The following is an 18,419-nucleotide window of genomic DNA, read 5'->3' on the forward strand; positions in this document are numbered from 1 at the left end:
ATGGCACTACTTGAAAACAATCGACAAGAGAGAGAGAGAGAGAGAGAGAGAGAGAGAGAGAGAGAGAGAGAGAGAGAGAGAGAGAGAGAGAGAGAGAGAGAGAGAGAGACGTGATCATCTTTTTCACAAGTACCAAAACAATTATCGTAGTAATGTCCCAAGTAGCAATTATGTGTTTTACATTTACTATTATTCTTTTCGAGTACACATACCAGTCAACAAGTACAACTGAGTTTCAAAGTAACGTTGAAACAATTAGCTACATTAAAGAATCACAGTTCCAGAATATCTTCTGCATTACACTCTACTATGACATGCTTTAATATTAAAAGCAACAATCACCATGCAAGAATACAATATTTGCTTTAATTCTTCAGTCTACAACAAAGTATTGCTGGAATTCAAAGTAACATGAATCAGAACTACAACCTTATCATTTGAAGAATTAAAGACATTTATATATATATAATGTATATCTGAAAATGCTATGGTCCAAAATGATAAGGCTATTCTCTTAGTCCTCTTTTTAACATGACTAGGAAACGCACTCGTGTTAAAGACTAATTAAAAATAAGCTAAAACTAAGAGAAATATGATTTTTTCACATATGCAAAGCAAATACATAAAGAAAATACATTCATAGTTACACAAACAGTAAAAACAAAGCAAACAAATATATTTTTCAAAGAACTGTGAACATTGAAAACAAAGGAACCATAAAGGAAAACGGAAACGATATTATGCTTACATGCACACTGTGGTCATACCTAATTACATGGGATAAATACCACAATATTTCTTTTAGTTTTAAGCTGATATATTCCTGAAAATGAATTATCTTTTTTCATCTATAAGTATCTGTTCCCACGACGGTGTTTTATGTGTCAGTGATATCAGACCTTTGTTCGTTTCCTGTTTTCCTTGGAATAGGAATATGGCCAGTCATTCAATTTCCTCTTCTTTATCCTTCATATCCAATTTTTTTTTAACAATAAGCTATACCTCTCGTTGCACATATTACAGTCTTATTGCTTGTATCATTACATATATCTATGTTATGTGTTGGTACAACTTTAGGCAAGATATATAATGAGTACCTTTCTTTAACAATTCCTTCTCATCAATATGAAAAAGAATTTGTATCTTTAATAATTGCTTTATTTGTTGTGGTTGGATATGTTAACTAATAGATGACGTCGTTTAGTTTATGATTTGACTGGTCAATTAACATCAACTTGCACAATTCAAACCGATGAAATTTAGGAGCTTATGGCACACTTATCTAACTGTGTAAAAGATAATGCTTTCATGTTAATTGCATTGTCACTGTTTCCTAATATCTGATCTTGATTATGTGTCCATAGAGTAATAGGATTTAAATTTGAAATATTTTCTGTTTCCCTTGTCATGGTTCAACACTTTTTACTTCAAAAATTTGCGAAAAATTGTGTGCATAATCGACATTTGATTGAAAATCATGATGACTACTCTGAAACTTTATGACAAAAGGCGTAGAACTGGAAAAGAAATATTCGATTTCTTGTGTTGGTAGGCCATTATTCTCTTTACATACTCTGCAACTACTACAATATCTGTTTAAATCTAATCGATTATCATCTACTGAAGTGCTTTGAAAATCACAAGTCTCTGAGCCCCTACCACCACCAAAAGTAAAGTTTGGAAAACAATCAATGATTTCTAATTTGGTTTCCTCATTTCTAAAACCTGGAATGAAAGATACCAAAATTAGTTATGTGTTCCTGTTGTCAGGCACATATGTTCATCTGTGGGCTTCTGACCTACATCATCTAGAATATCTTTTATTTTTTTTACATTCTGATGTGGTTCCTCATGAATTCACTGCACTTGAAGACATTCATGATTTTGAAAGTCGTTTTTGGAGAAAACTTTCAGCAGTATAAGTCTTTAGATGTTGTAGCATCAGTATGTCACCATCTAATATTGCTACTATTGTACTAGTATTTTTCACAAAATGGTTGCACATATTTTCATAATTTTTAGGTGCCACTGGAGTTTCAGTATCACTACTTGAATTTCTATGAGCTAGAAAATAGAAAATAATGATTTATTGTCTTCATCAAAAATTTATGGTCTTTGTGATATGCCCTCTGAGATGCCAGTAACTAAACTATGAATAGCTATCACCTCTATGAATACACTCTGAATCTCTTACAGACAAGTCTCTACATATGGGACTCCCACAATCAATTCCCAGAGGGAGAGTATCCCATGTATGTGATATCAGTAGTCACTGGGTCCTGGACCATTTGATGAACATGGTTGACTAATAAGAATTTCATGGTGGTAGATGGTATACTGTAACACCTACAAAAATCAATCCATTTTTTGCAATCCTGTAAGCATAGCACGATGCATTAAACTGAGGAAATACAACCAATTCCTCTTTGAATGATGATATGATTCTTTCAAAACAAGCTGTGTACACATACCAAGACTTTTGTACAAACAGACAAAATGCAGCACTTCAAGATCACTTCCACTCAGTTCCTTAAAGTACTACTACACACGAGATTCTAATCAAGACATGAAGTTCAGTTACAGATGTATTCCTTGAAACACAAGTCTCTAGCACGATGCCTTAAACAAGCTGTGTACACACACCAAGACTTTTGTACAAACAGACAAAATGCAGCACTTCAAGATTACTTCCATTCAGTTCGGTAAAGTACTACTACACACGAGATTCTAATCAAGACATGATGTTCAGTTACAGATGTATTCCTTGAAATACAAGTCTCTAGCACGATGCCTTAAACAGAGGAAATACAACCAACTCCTCTTTGAATGATGATATGATTTTTTTCAAAACAAGCTGTGTACACACACCAAGACTTTTGTACAAACAGACTAAATGCAGCACTTCAAGATCACTTCCATTCAGTTCCTTAAAGTACTACTACACACGAGATTCTCATCAAGACGTGAAGTTCAGTTACAGATGTATTCCTTGAAATACAAGTCTCTATTAAAGCCTATTTCCTAAGAGATTAAATGTAGAATCTCTGTAACTTTGTCCTTTAAGCATAGCTCAGCCACCTTGAATACAACCAACTTGAATTAATCAACCCTTTCAATGAGGCTATGAAAACTCCTCCCCATCCCTCAGTACAACGCCATAGCCCTTAATTTTTAACCTAACCTTCCTTGCAAATGTTTACTGACCTTTCTTGCAAACAGAGATTTCGACTAGTATGAGCTGAAGCATGTTGAGGGGTGTAAGGTGTACATGGGTATACACTGGTATACAGGGAGCCATGTGCTATCAATGGACTGAGCCAGGGTATATGAAATAGTCAGAGGAAACCACAGAAAGGTCTAAGGAATGATGGTTCTGGATAGGGGACTGTGGTTTTGATGCAGTCTACATAGCAGCTCATGAGAGGATGGAACAAATGAGGCCATTTCTTCATCTGTTTCTTGTGCTACTGCAAAAAAAAAAGGCAAACAAGTCTGAAAAAATGCATAGTTCTTTGATATCATGCAATCTGCCTTTAATTGGTATGTCTTTTCAACCATAATAAAGGATAGAAACAAACAAAGAATGGTTATCTTTCAACTATAATTGATACATAAACTTTGTGAACAATAAAGTTAATCAACAAAGATTTGTAAGAAGAATTTATATAAAATATAAACAAAATGTTCCAAACTTTTAAAAGTAAAACTGAGATTATGGTAACAATGGTAACAATCTCAATAGTTAGGTAGACAGACACTCCCCCATGTTCCTAAGTGCATTACAATACAGTAATACTCTAAAATAATTAGGTAGAATAAGAGAAACATCTCTATGTCTTGAGGTGCATTAAACTTAAGGATAACTGCTAATGACTGTAGATTACTTACCAACTTAGAGATGAAAATATCAATATGTGCTAAGTGTGAAATTCATTCCAACGAACGAACGAGAGAGAGAGAGAGAGAGAGAGAGAGAGAGAGAGAGAGAGAGAGAGAGAGAGAGAGAGAGAGAGAGAGAGAGAGAGAGAGAGAGAGAGAGAGAGAGATATTAGTCCCTACAACAGGATTCAGCTGAAAGGCATGGCTACTGCATGGCACTCACAATGCATCTTACTTGATGAACAATGTTGTTTCATTTCTGGTATGTTTGTAAGGAAATGAAACGTTAATTTTGTATAACATATTAACATGCACTACTAAAAATGAGTTATGGTCAATATTAGCGAGAGATCATGATTGCTTCTCCAGACAATCAAGGAATCTCCACATCCCCAAGCAGCTAATTAGGAAGTGTGGCACACACTTTCTGCTCATAGTTGCAAGGAGTTTCAAATTACAGTATAAGGCAATATCATAACATAAAAATGTGGGTTGCTTCACCATCATATGCTCAAGTGGGATAGAATGCCTGCCGTAATGGATGCTATTAGTGCAATTTTCTGATATTGTCTATATCAAATATCGGTAATTTACTTTCTCATGAATATGTGAAACACTAAAGAGTGGCATACCAAACAGTGGTGGTTGAATCTTTTCCTGGCCTTACAATCACATCAAACACAACAACCTGACACCAAAGTTTTAAAATCAATCATGCAGAACTACATTACATAATTGCAGCATTGGCTCATCGAGAACAGAAAATCTGCATCTCTACATTAGTCCTTAAACACTTTTACAATCCCAGACAGACATGATTCCAACTCACAACCTCCAGTCACCTGGGATGGACTGTCTCTCGCAAAGAACAAAACATCAACCATCTTAAGCTTCAAATATGACATTCACTCCCCACACCAATAACATCAACACCCAAACTAAACTAAATGCCCTCAGAACACTAACTGGCAATATATTTGGACAAGAAAAAATTTCTTTAACCCTATTTTACAAACAAGTCATCCACCCTACTTTAAACATCTTACCTGCCTGATCTTTCACTCTATCAAAAGCAAATAAAACACCCTACTTTAAACATCTTACCTGCCTGATCTTTCACTCTCTCAAAAGCAAATAAAACAATGTTGCAAACCACACAAAATACTGAACTGGCACCAGATGCCTTGTACCCACAAACATTCAACACCCTCATAATGAAACAAAGTTTTTTCCAATACAGTCCCACCTCAATTATACAGTGCCCATGAAAAATGAATTATGTAGTCTCAAAAAAGAGTATTTCCAAAACCTTACACAGCATAGCTGCAGTTGTTCTAACAAGTAATTGTTTGTTAGTGAGCGGCTGCCAAGGGAGAAAGTCCAACTCACTTCAGCACGTGATAGTAGTGAATCCCATATTTGTATACTGAAATACTGTCATGTAATCTATTTGAATTCTTCACAACTACTGTGTGAACAGAAAGTCATATCCGTAATCAGGTAAGTGCAGGAGGGTGTGGAAGATGCTCGTTTATCTGGGAAGCGTTCATGATACTGAATGATATGACCTTACTACATTTTCAGTTATGTACGTCAATATATTACACAAATTGAAATTTCCTCACTGTAAATACAACAGAAATTAAGTAAACTATTCAATCAGTTTGTCCAGCATACACACCACCAATGTTTCATTTCTAAACACTTCAGTAGCAGCATCATCTAAAACTGCTACTGTATCCATTCTACCACATATTTAACAATGTATATCAATAGGTCAATCCACAATGACAAATAGGTGTATCACGCTGGTAGAAAAACACCGAGTGGGGCTGGGGTTTTCAAACCTATCCACAAAGCAACTACCAGCAACAAAACACAAGCCCAGTCACTAGGTTTGAAATTCAATACTGCAGTAAAGAGAATAAGCTACACAGATTATGTTAGGCAGAATGAGACTGATATGGCAAAAAAAGACTTCAAACATGGCATCTGTCATGTTATACAGCTCTAGCAAATGGAAAATAGTTTGTGATATCTAAGAGATACTGAAAAGCTTTCAAAAATTAGGTAAATGCCAGCAGGTGATTATAACTGGCAGACAAAGGAATAAGGGTAGTACTGATGAATAAAATGAACTATTTGAATAAGATAATGGACCTGTTAAGTGATGAAATGGGATATGAGAAGAAACCAGCAGGTTATGTGGAATACAAGGTGAAGAAATAAAAAAAATTGAGGTAGCTGTCTTTTCTTTCTTCCTGAACCCACACATGACTGCTGGCATTCTGTTCAAAAACATACAATCTCTCCTTATCACACCTGACAACACCTAACTCACACAACTCATTCTTCGTTACTAGATTTTCCTGAAATGAGTGGTATGCAGTAGCCCTGCCTTTTAGTAACAAATAGCAGTAGGTAGGAGCATTAAACAGAAACATTAGGTAGCAACAGCATTAAGTAGTAGTAGTAGGTTGGAACTTCATGGAGGAACATTAGGTAGACTCATTCGGTAGAAATAGTCAGTACGAACATTACGTAAGAACCTTCTGGAAACACTGTGCTAGAGTTGCCCTCTGCCGTTGGCCTGTTAAGGGTGAAGCACTAAAGGATAATAAGAGGCATTGAACTTAATCACTTATGAAGACTCTTTTGACAGAGTCATCCTCTTGAGGGAGTTCACAGAGGAAATGGGCATCAGAGATACAAATAGACCACACCCACACCAAGTAAAAGGTATTCTTAAAAAATTCACAAATCTGGCATGCCAATGAAGCCTATAACCTCTTGGATAAGAAATGCACCATACAGGCTGGCCAAAAGTTGACCAAACCATTCAGCCAAGCTTGTATTAATACGTAAAGCACACTTAAAGAGCTCTACTGATAGGATAAAAAGGTTATGAGCCATATATTTCCATGGAAGAAGCTTGCAAGCTTTGATGGTGAGGCATTATTCACAAATGTTCCAACAGAAAGAGCAATACGTGAGGTCAAAAGCCTCAGCTACAGAAAATGTTAAGGATGGTGAACTACCAGTAACAGTGAGAGACTAAATAAAATCGATTTGGTGCTTTCATATATAAAGGTGATGCATATAAACAGCACAAAGGCCAGGAATGGGCTCATTGCTTAGTGCTATGATATTCCATCTCCAAATGGACCCTGAAAATGGACAGGTTCAAGAAGGTAATGAGAAGTGATGTACCTTGGTAGAGATAAGTTGACACCATACTGATAATAGTTCCAAATACCACATGCACTTAGAATAAGTTAAAGATGCTTAATAATGCAGATGAGCACATACAATTTAAAGTGTATGAGATAGAAATGGAAGTATGCCTTTTCTGGACACCATGATTCTGATATAACACCAAAGTACCAAATTTTCAGATGATGGAAAGCTTACCAACAATGATGACTCTGTTTATTATTTTTTTTGCACATAGTGCAAGAACTAAGACAGGTTAGTGATCAGATTCTTCTTAAGGACTATTAAAATGTGTAGCAAAGAATTCCTGGATGATGACCTTAGATGCTTCACAGAGGTGTTTAAGAAGTTACAATAACCTGAAGTTTGGTCATAAAACTGAAAATGAAAGTAATCATATCAGAGAGATGTAAACATATGGTGGAAAATGGTGTAAACAATGAATAAAACAGTGGAACCCTATTGTGGAGAAATTCAAGCAGAAAGCAGGGTTGACAGCAGATGTCTTTGGTATTTCATCTACAATGCCTATCACTCTTCTGTAAAGGACTACTCAGAACTCTGGGCACGCAACAACCACTTAAAACACCAACTTGAATGCTCACACTCGCAGCACAAACACCCAGAAACTATCAAAACATAATGCACAAACCCATCTTGCACAAACTAACTTTACTACTCCGTTAGAACTCTGTTCAGACACAAAACATTTTACGACTTAACACCAATGACCCTAGAAAAAAAAATATAAGTAATTAACCTGCTTGCTCCAAGAACACAACATACACATAGCCTTCATCTAAGTAATGAAACTTACGTCCATATCATCTTTCCTCTCTTCTATACCTACTTAACCCTACAATAAGAAATACAAGGGCAAGGATTAGGGTTTACAACATTTATACATCACAACATTCCAATCACTGATATCACTCAAAACACAAGACAGATGACAACCAATGAAAATGTTCTTGAAAACATATAACTAAACTGCACAACACATACTGCACATATACACCCAACTGAATTAGGAGAAATGGCTTGCTAATACAGCATCTACCACACAAAAACTATACCCTGTCCACATAAATGTACGAAAATATCAAAATAAAAGGTACCCTAGGAAAATGACTTTCAGTAAATACCAGTGTTGAAGAAATAGCTTTTTGCCTTGCTATGAATTACTTCAGATTTTTTAAAATCCTTTAGGATAGCCCATCCCCCCAACATATCAAAGTACATTGGATAAGGCATGGAACTGCCAGTTAATGTGAAGCTAATGGATTAACCTGATATAATGTATTTAGGCTGGGTGGTTTTTATTTGCAAGCAGCTTCTAAGACTCCACCTCTATGAGACAACAAAGTTTCCATTACATAGACGTCTAACTCCTCTTCCACCCAGATTCAAAATTCTTGGAACAAGTAGTTACTTACCATATGTCATGTGAGGTTAATAAGACAGAACCATAGGAGTAGGAAGCATAGATACATTAAAATCCACTCCTAGTCCTGCAGAGGTTAGGGTATGAATCAGTTTCATTACTATACAGTATCAGTAACTCTAATTCTACTCCCCCTGTACTGGGCTTATACACTTAAAAAGCCACCAAAGAGGACCAGAAAACAACTCAAAAACAATGAAACGAAACAAAATGGAAGTGAAGAGGAGGGGGAACAGGAAGGGAAAGGACATATCCTGCGATCAAGCACTATCCTTCAAAACTGCAATACTGCCATAAAAAAGCAATCTAAGATATTAATAAAAGCATAAGTCCCCTTTTTTGCCTGGCTTCCTTCCACCATTCCTAAAATATGTCAATAGCAGAAATAAACAAACACAAGCGGAAAAAAAGGTGGAAGGGAAAGCAAGTTGAAGGGGAAACATGACAAAGCCCTAATACCAACCACTGTGCCCTCGCAAAGTTACTATTGCTGTAAAGCACCAATAAACATTTTGAACTAACAACACACATTAAATTTTTTCTGATGTTTTCAAATGTACGCTCTTAGTAGGTAATAAAAAACATTAGTATGTAAGAATGCATAACAACATAATACATATAAGCTGCATGTACCAGGTAAGTTGTAAGGGAGAGTGGTGACCAAGAGGGTGGTGGCATGCAGAGATCTTCAGTATGGTGGAACAATGTGGCATCAGGAGTGGCAGAGGATGTGTGGATTAGGGGTTTGACAATGTGTGAGATATATTTGCAGAAACCGAAGTATTCTTTTTTACATAGATTTGCCACTTTCCACATTCATGAGGTAGCCCAACGAACAGATGAAGAAATGGTCTTATCCTCTCACATCTACTTGCTGGCTGACATGTATAATGAACTGAAACCAGAACCCTTTATCCTCAACCAAGCCACAAAGAACTTTTCGTAGATTTCCACAACCACTTCATATTCCCTGGTTCAGCCAACTGATAGCACATCATCCTCTATAAACACCAATGCTCCAATTTGCTCTATCCGTTGCACACCTTGCACCCTGCTGTGTTCAGGTCCTGAGCTTTCAAAACATCTTTCATCCACCCTTCCCCCTCCTCCCTGGTTTCCCCCTTTCCCTTGTTCCTTTCACTTCTGACTTGTATGCCCTGTTAGTCATCCTTTCCTCACTCATCCTCTCTGTGTCCAAATAATTTCAGCACATCCTCTTCAGCTCTCTCATACACACTCCTCTTACTACCACACCTCTCTCTTACCATACCATATCTTATTTGATCAACTCTCCTCACACCACACTCATTTCTAGCTCACTCATTCTATCCTTTACATTTTTGTCCCAAGGCCCATGCCTCACATCTATACAGCACCAATGGGACCACTATACTGTCAGACATGCTCATCGTTGCCCATACAGATATCGACCTATCTTTCCACACTTTCCTCAGTTTGCCAAAGACCTTAGTCCCCTCACCCACCCTATGGCTCACTTCAGCTCCCATGGTTACATTTGTTGCCATATCAACTCTCAGGTATCTAAATACTCCACTTCCCCCAAATTCTCTCTATTCAGGTTCACAATCCAAATAACATTTCTCTTTACCTTGCTTTTACTCATATTCACTCTCAATTCTCTCATGTCACACACTCACAAACTCAGACACAAGTTTCTGCAGTTCCTCACTCTAATCTGCCACCAGTGCCTTATTGCAGCAAACAACAAATGACACCACCTCCCAGGGCCCCCTACCCCATAAAGAATGTTACTTCCTCTAAGACCCTTACATTCACCTCCTATCCATAAACATATGTCTCTGTAATTCAAACTCCCACCCTTGTCCTTGCCTTTGTATAGCAACACTATACAGACATTCTGCTAATCCTCAGGCGCTTCATCATTATCCATACATACAGTGAAAATCCTAACTAACCAATCAATAACATTAGTCACTCCCTTTCCCCTTTCATAAGAAATTCAACTGCAATACAATTCACTTCAACGACCTTGCCACATTTCATCTTATATAAGGCTTTCACCACCTCTTTTCTTTTTACTTGCCCTAAAACTCTCACTTCAATATCTCCCCAACCCAAAAACCCCACAACTAACACCCTATCATCAAACACATACACTACATCCTTCAAAGTATTCACTCCATCTCACCCTCATCTTATCTCTACCCGTTGCCATTTCTCCATTTACCCCCTTTGACAATGTTCCTATATTGCTTTTCACGCTATTAACCTACTATGTAAGTAATACCCACAAACCTCTTTTTTCTCTTTTTCTCCTTCACTAGCTACTTAACTCCATAATCCAACCACTCACTAAGTGAAACTAATTGAGGCTAATGAATTTAATAAACCTTCAACATAAATGACTTTAAGAAATGATACAAGATAATAAGTATGTGACTATAATGGAATGATCAAGTATGTATATTTACCCCAAGAAATCTTTTGCTTTCTTTTCTTTCATACCTGTTCTCTGTTTCCCACATTTGCAAGGTAGTGCCAGAGACAAATGAAAAAAAAGGGCCTCATTAATTCATGTTCATTCTCTTGCTGCCATGCATAATCCATTGAAACTACATCCCACTATTCATGACCAGGGTCCTAAAGATCTTTCTGTGATTTTTTCCAGCCACTTCATATGCCCTGGTTCAGTTCATTAACAGCACATCACTTCCTGTGTACTATATCATTCCAAATCTTTTACCTTAATGCACATTCAAGCCCTGAGCACTTAAAATCTTTTTCACTTCATCCTTCAACTTCCAATTTGATGTACAACTTCTTGTCCCATTCACTTCACACACGCACATCCTCTTTGTCAAACTTTCTAACTAATCCTCTCCATATGTCCAAACCATTTCAACACACCCTCTCCAGCCCTCTCAACCATACTTTTCCTGATACCACACCTCTCTCATACCTTATCATCACTTACTTGATCAACCTTCCTCACACCACATATTGTCCTTAAGCATTTTATTTCCAGCATATCCACCCTCCTCTGAACACTCTTAGCTATAGCCCAGGTCTCTCATCCAATCATCACTGCTGGGACTATTATCCCTTTAAACACCCTGTTTCAACCTCCCAGATAGCATTCCTTAATGCTCACAGAACCTTCACTTCCTTACCCATCCTATGACTCTCCTCAACTTCCATGGTTCCATTTGCTGCCAAGTCTATTCCCAGGTACCTAAAACATCTTACTTCCTTCACATTTTCTCCATTCAAACTTTCACCTAAACTAACCTTGTCTTTGCAATACTAAACCTAATACCTTGCTTTTATTCATATTTACTCTCATCTTCCTCCTTACACACACTCTCCCAAACTCAGACACCATATATTCATAACATTTCCTACTGCTTCAGATACCTTTCTTCCTACACCATACATTCATAACACCTCCCATAAAGCATCTGTATTAACCTTATTATATGCTTTTTCCATATCCATAAGTGCCACACACAGATACTTCTGTCTCTTGAATATTTCTCATACACATACTCCAAAGCAAAGACCTATTCACACATCCTATACTACTCCTGAACCCACCTTGTTCCTCCCCAGTCTGATGCTCTGTATATGCCACCACCCTCTCAATCACCACTTTTCCCTACAACTTTCTAGGTACACTCAAACAGACTTATACAGTACGTCCATACTTTGACACTCACCTTTGTCATCCTTGCCTTGTACAGTGGTACTATACAAGCATTCCACAATCATCAGGCAACTCACCATGATCCATACATATAATGAAAATCCTAACTAACCAATGAACAACAAAATCACCCCCATTCTAACAAAATGTTACTGCAATACCATCCACTTCAACTGCCTTATCACATTTCATCTTACACAAGGCTTTTACCACCTCTCTCTTAACAAAACCACTTGCCATGACACTCTCACTTTGCATACCTCCCCAAACAAAATACCCTACATCTGTCACCCTATCATCAAACACATTCAACAATCCTTCAAAATACTCACTCCATCTGTGTGTTAGTAAAACTAACTTAAAGACAGCAACTCAAAAATCATCATTAGCATGTTAAAGAACTTTGTGTCAGCAAAAGTTTCTCTTAACATTCCATCCTTGTTACTATCATTAAGATCCAAATACAATGATCATCAATATCAAATAAACCATGTTGAGTAAAAATAACTTTAATATACCAATCACAAAGATGCCTTAAAAAAGTAAGGACGACAAGTTTGTGACCAATGGAATGATCAATCAGGTTTATTCATCCTCATGAAATCTACATTAGTAAAGCTATCTAAAGAACAGCAGCTTTTAAAATAATCACCATCAGCGTTTCAAAGAGCTCTGTATCTATCTATCTTTATCTTTGTATGAGTCAGCAAAAGCAGTAAAAGTACTTTTAACACTGCATACCAGTCATTTTCAGTATCATCAAAAACAATGAGTATTAACGAATATCAAATAAAAACATACTGAGACATGTTTCACTGTACAAGTTGTGAGGCTAAATGCTACATAAGTAGACGATTACCAGCTGATAACAGCAACATGGATTTCTATCCTATCTAGCATGGGATAATACATAAGAATGATACAAGAAAAAATTCAGACTAGATAATAACCAAGAGTGGTAGCCATTTGCTGAATCCTTTTCCAAGGATTAAACAAAATTTAAAATTTCACTACTACATTTCTACAAGGATATGGAAAAAAAGACACATCTTGTATCTGTAGCATCTCAAAGATGTGCTAGTATGGAGGAAACCCAATTACTTTTCCACATTAAGTAGTTTTACATGACTGGATAGATAGATGAGATATAGAATCAACAAACAGATGATGTGTGACAAACAAAAAACTATTAGAGGTCAACTGTATGGTCTACTACCATGATTATATGAGTTATTATCTACGTACTGTAAATATGAATCCTGAAAAAGAGAGAAAACATTTAAAACTATTTGTCAAATCTCTTCACTGAATAAAACTATAAATCCATTAATATGATTCACATGTACAACAGTTGATAGTTTAATCCTTGTTCTACAAGGCATAAGCTACACTTCCTTTGTACATAAACATCAAAGCAACAACAATCAACCTATATCATACTGGGAGAAGAAAACTATACAACACTAGCTAGAATTGCAATTGGTTGGAATTTACAGCCATTTTCTTCTTTGAAAGGTAAAATATCTATCATTATCAAATGTAAATGTGAAATGTAATATGGATATTACTATAAATCACAAAAGCTTTCCAGAAAGAAGCTTCTTGAAAATATTAAAGACATACAGCAGAGACAAAGAATATCATAAGAATCTCATATTACAGGCGATTTACTCCAGGATTTTTCAACTGCTCCTTTAGCTGTTCTGGGGTGTTCATTGGTAACAAGCACCTGAAGTTCTGGCAAACATAGACAAGAGTTTCATCAGCAGTCTTGGGATGGTAATTGCCAAGAGAAGAGTGGCGAGCATACATGAAGGACTCATGATTGTCATCTGCTAGCATAATAACATGCCAAGGGTTTGCCTCTCTATGAATTACTTGCAGCATCTTCCTTAGTGAGTCAGTGCCATTCTTTCCTGCTAAGATTATCTGGAAGAGATATCAATAAGTAACTGCATATGCTTTGTTCTGATCTATCAGCATCTAAAAGCCTATTTTTATTCTAGCAAAATGATGTATGCAAAAACCAATTACCATCTGTATCTATTCCAATTAATTTCATCAAAGGAACTCTTTCAATCATCCTTTCCACATGCATTTTTTTAAAGTGTGTACTATGTATCTCAAAACTACATGTTTTACTTAACTATTCCAAACATAATACCATATTCCATCTAATAAGATTTTCCTACGAGAACCTTTGTACAAATCCATAACCCCAAAGTATTTCATAATCATTCAATGAACCCTTCACCTATCTTACATCACTGACCCTGACTAGAGCTCTAAAGCTTCCTTAGTGAGCCAGTGCCATTCTTTCCTGCTAAGATTATCTGGAAGAGATGTCAATAAGTAACTGCATATGCTTTGTACTGATCTATCAGCATCTAAAAGCCTATTTTTATTCTAGCAAAATGATGTATGCAAAAACCAATTACCAATTGTATCTATTCCAATTAATTTCATCAAAGAAACTCTTTCAATCATCCTTTCCACATGCATTTTTTCAAAGTGTGTACTATGTATCTCAAAACTACATGTTTTACTTAACTATTCCAATTAACTATTCCAAACATAATACCATATTCCATCTACTAAGATTTTCCTCCGAGAACCTTTTTACAAATCCATAACCCCCCAAAGTATTTCATAACTATTTATTGAACCCTTCACCTGTCTTACATCACTGACCCTGACTAGAGCTCTAAAGCTTACAAAATTACTCTAAATTGCCTATATTCCATTGCCAATTCTACTTTTACAGACCAATGATCTAATGGTGAACAATACTGTGGACTGTGACTATTCTTCTTGCAGGCTCACTGTCTCTGGTGGCTTAAAATTTTTCCCAATTATTTTTCCAAGGCTGTGATAAATCTAGCTACTTTCAACACACAATTTGATACTTTAGTCAATAGTTCGATATATGTACTGTTCCAACATGTGAAAATTCTAAATGCTCTATCTAAATGACCCTTCATTTATTTTTCATGCTCTCATTCCTCTTGCTCAGGTACAGCAACTTTGTTTTTATAAGTTATTTATTTATTTATCTATTTTGCTTTGTCGCTGTCTCCCGCATTAGCGAGGTAGCGCAAGGAAACAGACGAAAGAATGGCCCAACCCACCCACATACACAAGTATATACATACACGTCCACACACGCAAATATATATACCTATACATCTCAACGTATACATATATATAAACACACAGACATATACATATATACACATGTACATAATTCATACTGTCTGCGTTTATTCATTCCCATCGCCACCTCGCTACACATGAAATAACAACCACCTCTCCCCTCATGTGTGTGAAGTAGCGCTAGGAAAAGACAACAAAGGCCCCATTCGTTCACACTCAGTTTCTAGCTGTCATGTAATAATGCACCGAAACCACAGCTCCCTTTCCACATCCAGGCCCCACACAACTTTCCATGGTTTAACCCAGATGCTTCATATGCCCTGGTTCGATCCAGTGACAGCACGTCAACCCCGGTATACCACATCGTTCCAATTCACTTTATTCCTTGCACGCCTTTCACCCTCCTGCACGTTCAGGCCCCAATCACTCAAAATCTTTTTCACTCCATCTTTCCACCTCCAATTTGGTCTCCCACTTCTCGTTCCCTCCACCTCTGACACATATATCCTCTTTGTCAATCTTTCCTCATTCATTCTCTCCATGTGACCAAACCATTTCAAAACACCCTCTTCTGCTCTCTCAACCACACTCTTTTTATTACCACACATCTCTCTTACCCTATTATTACTTACTTGATCAAACCACCTCACATCACATATTGTCCTGTAATTTTTGGGTTGTATATATGGTAAAACTTACTTGGGTAATGCACTGATGCACACTCATTTAATCTTTGTAAGATCTCCATTTCTTACTTAATATTAAATTCATTATGCCTCCTATTTGCAGCAAAAGACTCAGCACAATTAACCATGCAATGTCCACAAACATACAATCTCTTCTTGTCATAACACTGAACTGACGCAACTCACTTTTCATAACTCTGGATTAGACAGGAGCATTAGGTATTAGTAGTATGTAGGAACACTAGGTGGGCGCATTACGTAGTAGTTACCTGGGACATTAAGTAGGAACAATAGGTATGAGCCTATGGAAACAGTGCCCTCTACCAGTGGCCTTTTATGGGTGAGGAAAAAACTAGAGGCTAAGAAGCACTGGAGTTCACCAGTTATGGAGACTTTTGTCATAGGCCACCCCTAGACAGAGTTCCCAGAGGAAACTGGTGTCAGAGATGTAAATAAACAGATAGAACTTGATCAAAATATCACAAAAAGAATAAAGGCACAGAACTTTATTGCCACATGTTTAGGCAGTGAGAACTGGTACAGGTCACAACAGCTAACAGTAGAGAGAATGGGAAACTCTGGAAACTCATGCTCCAAGTTGGCAGAAATCTAAAGTGTAATGGGCACCAGAATTTTGGAGGTGGCAGATTTCATAAATAGGAATTTTCAGGATTCTATCTATACTGCATGTACACGATGTAAAAAGAGAGTTTCAATTAAGCAGAATGAAGGTTTAAGAAAATTGGTGGATGAGAAAAAATCTGAATCAGCCAGAAAAACATAATAATTGGAGGGGAGTAACTAAAAATATAAAGTTTTTAACTGAAGAGATAAAAGAATGGATATATGAAAAGAAAGAGAGCAAAGGAGGACCCTGGGAAAAAGGAAGCTCTGAAAAATGGAAAATATTACCATAGTCAGAGCCTGATTATCTAAGAGAGGTCTTCCTCACTGAAGGTTAAAACATTATCTACCCTTCATAAACTGGGACAAATTCATGAAAATTCTCCTTCTCTGACCGTCCCAAAACTTCCTCACATTCACGTTTCATCTTTGCCTGAAATCACTGCACTTATGTTAACTGTGTGACAACCTTTCATTTTCTATCCAGTCTTTCTTGTCTTTAGCTCAAAGAGTTTCTAACAAATTTTGTTGATTTACCTTTCCTTCAGTTTTTCCTTCTGACAAACAACAATTTTTTGGGGTTCATTTTTCTCCTCCAACTATATGCTCCAATGCCACTACTGATAATCTCTCTTCATGCATTCCATAAAAAAGGCACTTCTCTTTCTCTCTAGACAAAAGTAAGATATATGGAACAGATGGTATCCATCCTCATGTTTTGAAAGTATGTGCTTCTCAACTTGTGCCTGCACTTGCTAGGCTGATCTGTTTCAGAGTAAAAACAAAAACTATTCCTTGGAAAAACATTCTTATTCTTCAAACCAGCATCCAGTTGCCTTAACTTACATTATTTCCAAAGTTCACTCCAATTTTTCTAAAATCCTAAACCTCACAGTATTCTCTCCAATCACTTGTATGGCCTTTACAAAGTAAGATGCACTGGTAGAATCCCTTCCTATCTTATTAATGTCTAGTCATCATCTCTAACAGTCCTCAGTTGTAGCCTTTGAGAGTGGTGACCCCCCACTGTTGAACTTTCCAAAAAATACAAAAAATTATCATTTCATGTTTTTCATGCAACATGAGAATCTTTTTTTTTTAAAACACAGAACACTTAAGACAATATGGTAAATCTGTACTCACATGTGTGACGAGGCCCAAAGATTAATATTTTTTTTCAGTTAAGTCATGGCTGTCATCATGGCTGACTTTGCCAGCTGTGCAATGCATCCCTTGCCAAATGACACAATATGTATGAACTTACTTTACAACACCAACGTTATAGTTTCCTTACACTTTTATGCATAAGCAATTTCTCTTAATTCTCATACTGCAAATAATTGATGTTTTGGCATTAACAGGACCGATATATACTTATATTTACATGTCTATGCACTATACCCTTTTCTATTATTGATAACTGTTTTTCCTACAGTACACTTCAAAACACTTGAGCACATCATATTCAGAACACAAGTAGCGTGTTTGCTGAACTCTTCTCTGCTCTTGAATGGTATTGGCACAAATATGACACCTGCACCAAGGACACTTGGAGATAATGATTGTGTTTCTTTCAAAAAACCATAATAGTGATCTGTTTGAATCACTGTTATATCCATCAAATCATTATCAAAATATTCTAAGAAATAGTCTAGCACCTCAAAACTCTTGTTGACAGAGCAAGTGCATGCCATACCTGAGTTACAATTATCAAAAACGTATTGTATTGGGGTGA

The 18,419-nt window shown here is 36.7% G+C and overlaps 1 protein-coding gene across 5 annotated transcripts in view; it reads right to left on the reverse strand.

Annotated features, from left to right (window-relative positions):
* Positions 1-3,584: 3,584 nt before the first annotated feature.
* Positions 3,585-18,419, reverse strand: part of LOC139753330 (spermatogenesis-associated protein 20) — a 119,876-nt gene continuing 105,041 nt past the window's right edge. For 4 of the 5 annotated variants that reach the window (XM_071669669.1, XM_071669668.1, XM_071669671.1 and 1 more), the window contains one exon: positions 3,585-14,150. In XM_071669669.1, coding sequence (XP_071525770.1) covers positions 13,878-14,150 — 273 coding nt within the window. In that variant the 3' untranslated portion in view covers positions 3,585-13,877. Of the gene's footprint in view, positions 14,151-14,263; positions 14,555-18,419 lie in introns of those variants that run through there. The other variant, XM_071669672.1, reaches the window with a different exon arrangement.

Source organism: Panulirus ornatus, chromosome 14 (genome assembly GCF_036320965.1).
Source record: "Panulirus ornatus isolate Po-2019 chromosome 14, ASM3632096v1, whole genome shotgun sequence".
Classification (NCBI taxonomy): Eukaryota; Metazoa; Arthropoda; class Malacostraca; order Decapoda; family Palinuridae; genus Panulirus; species Panulirus ornatus.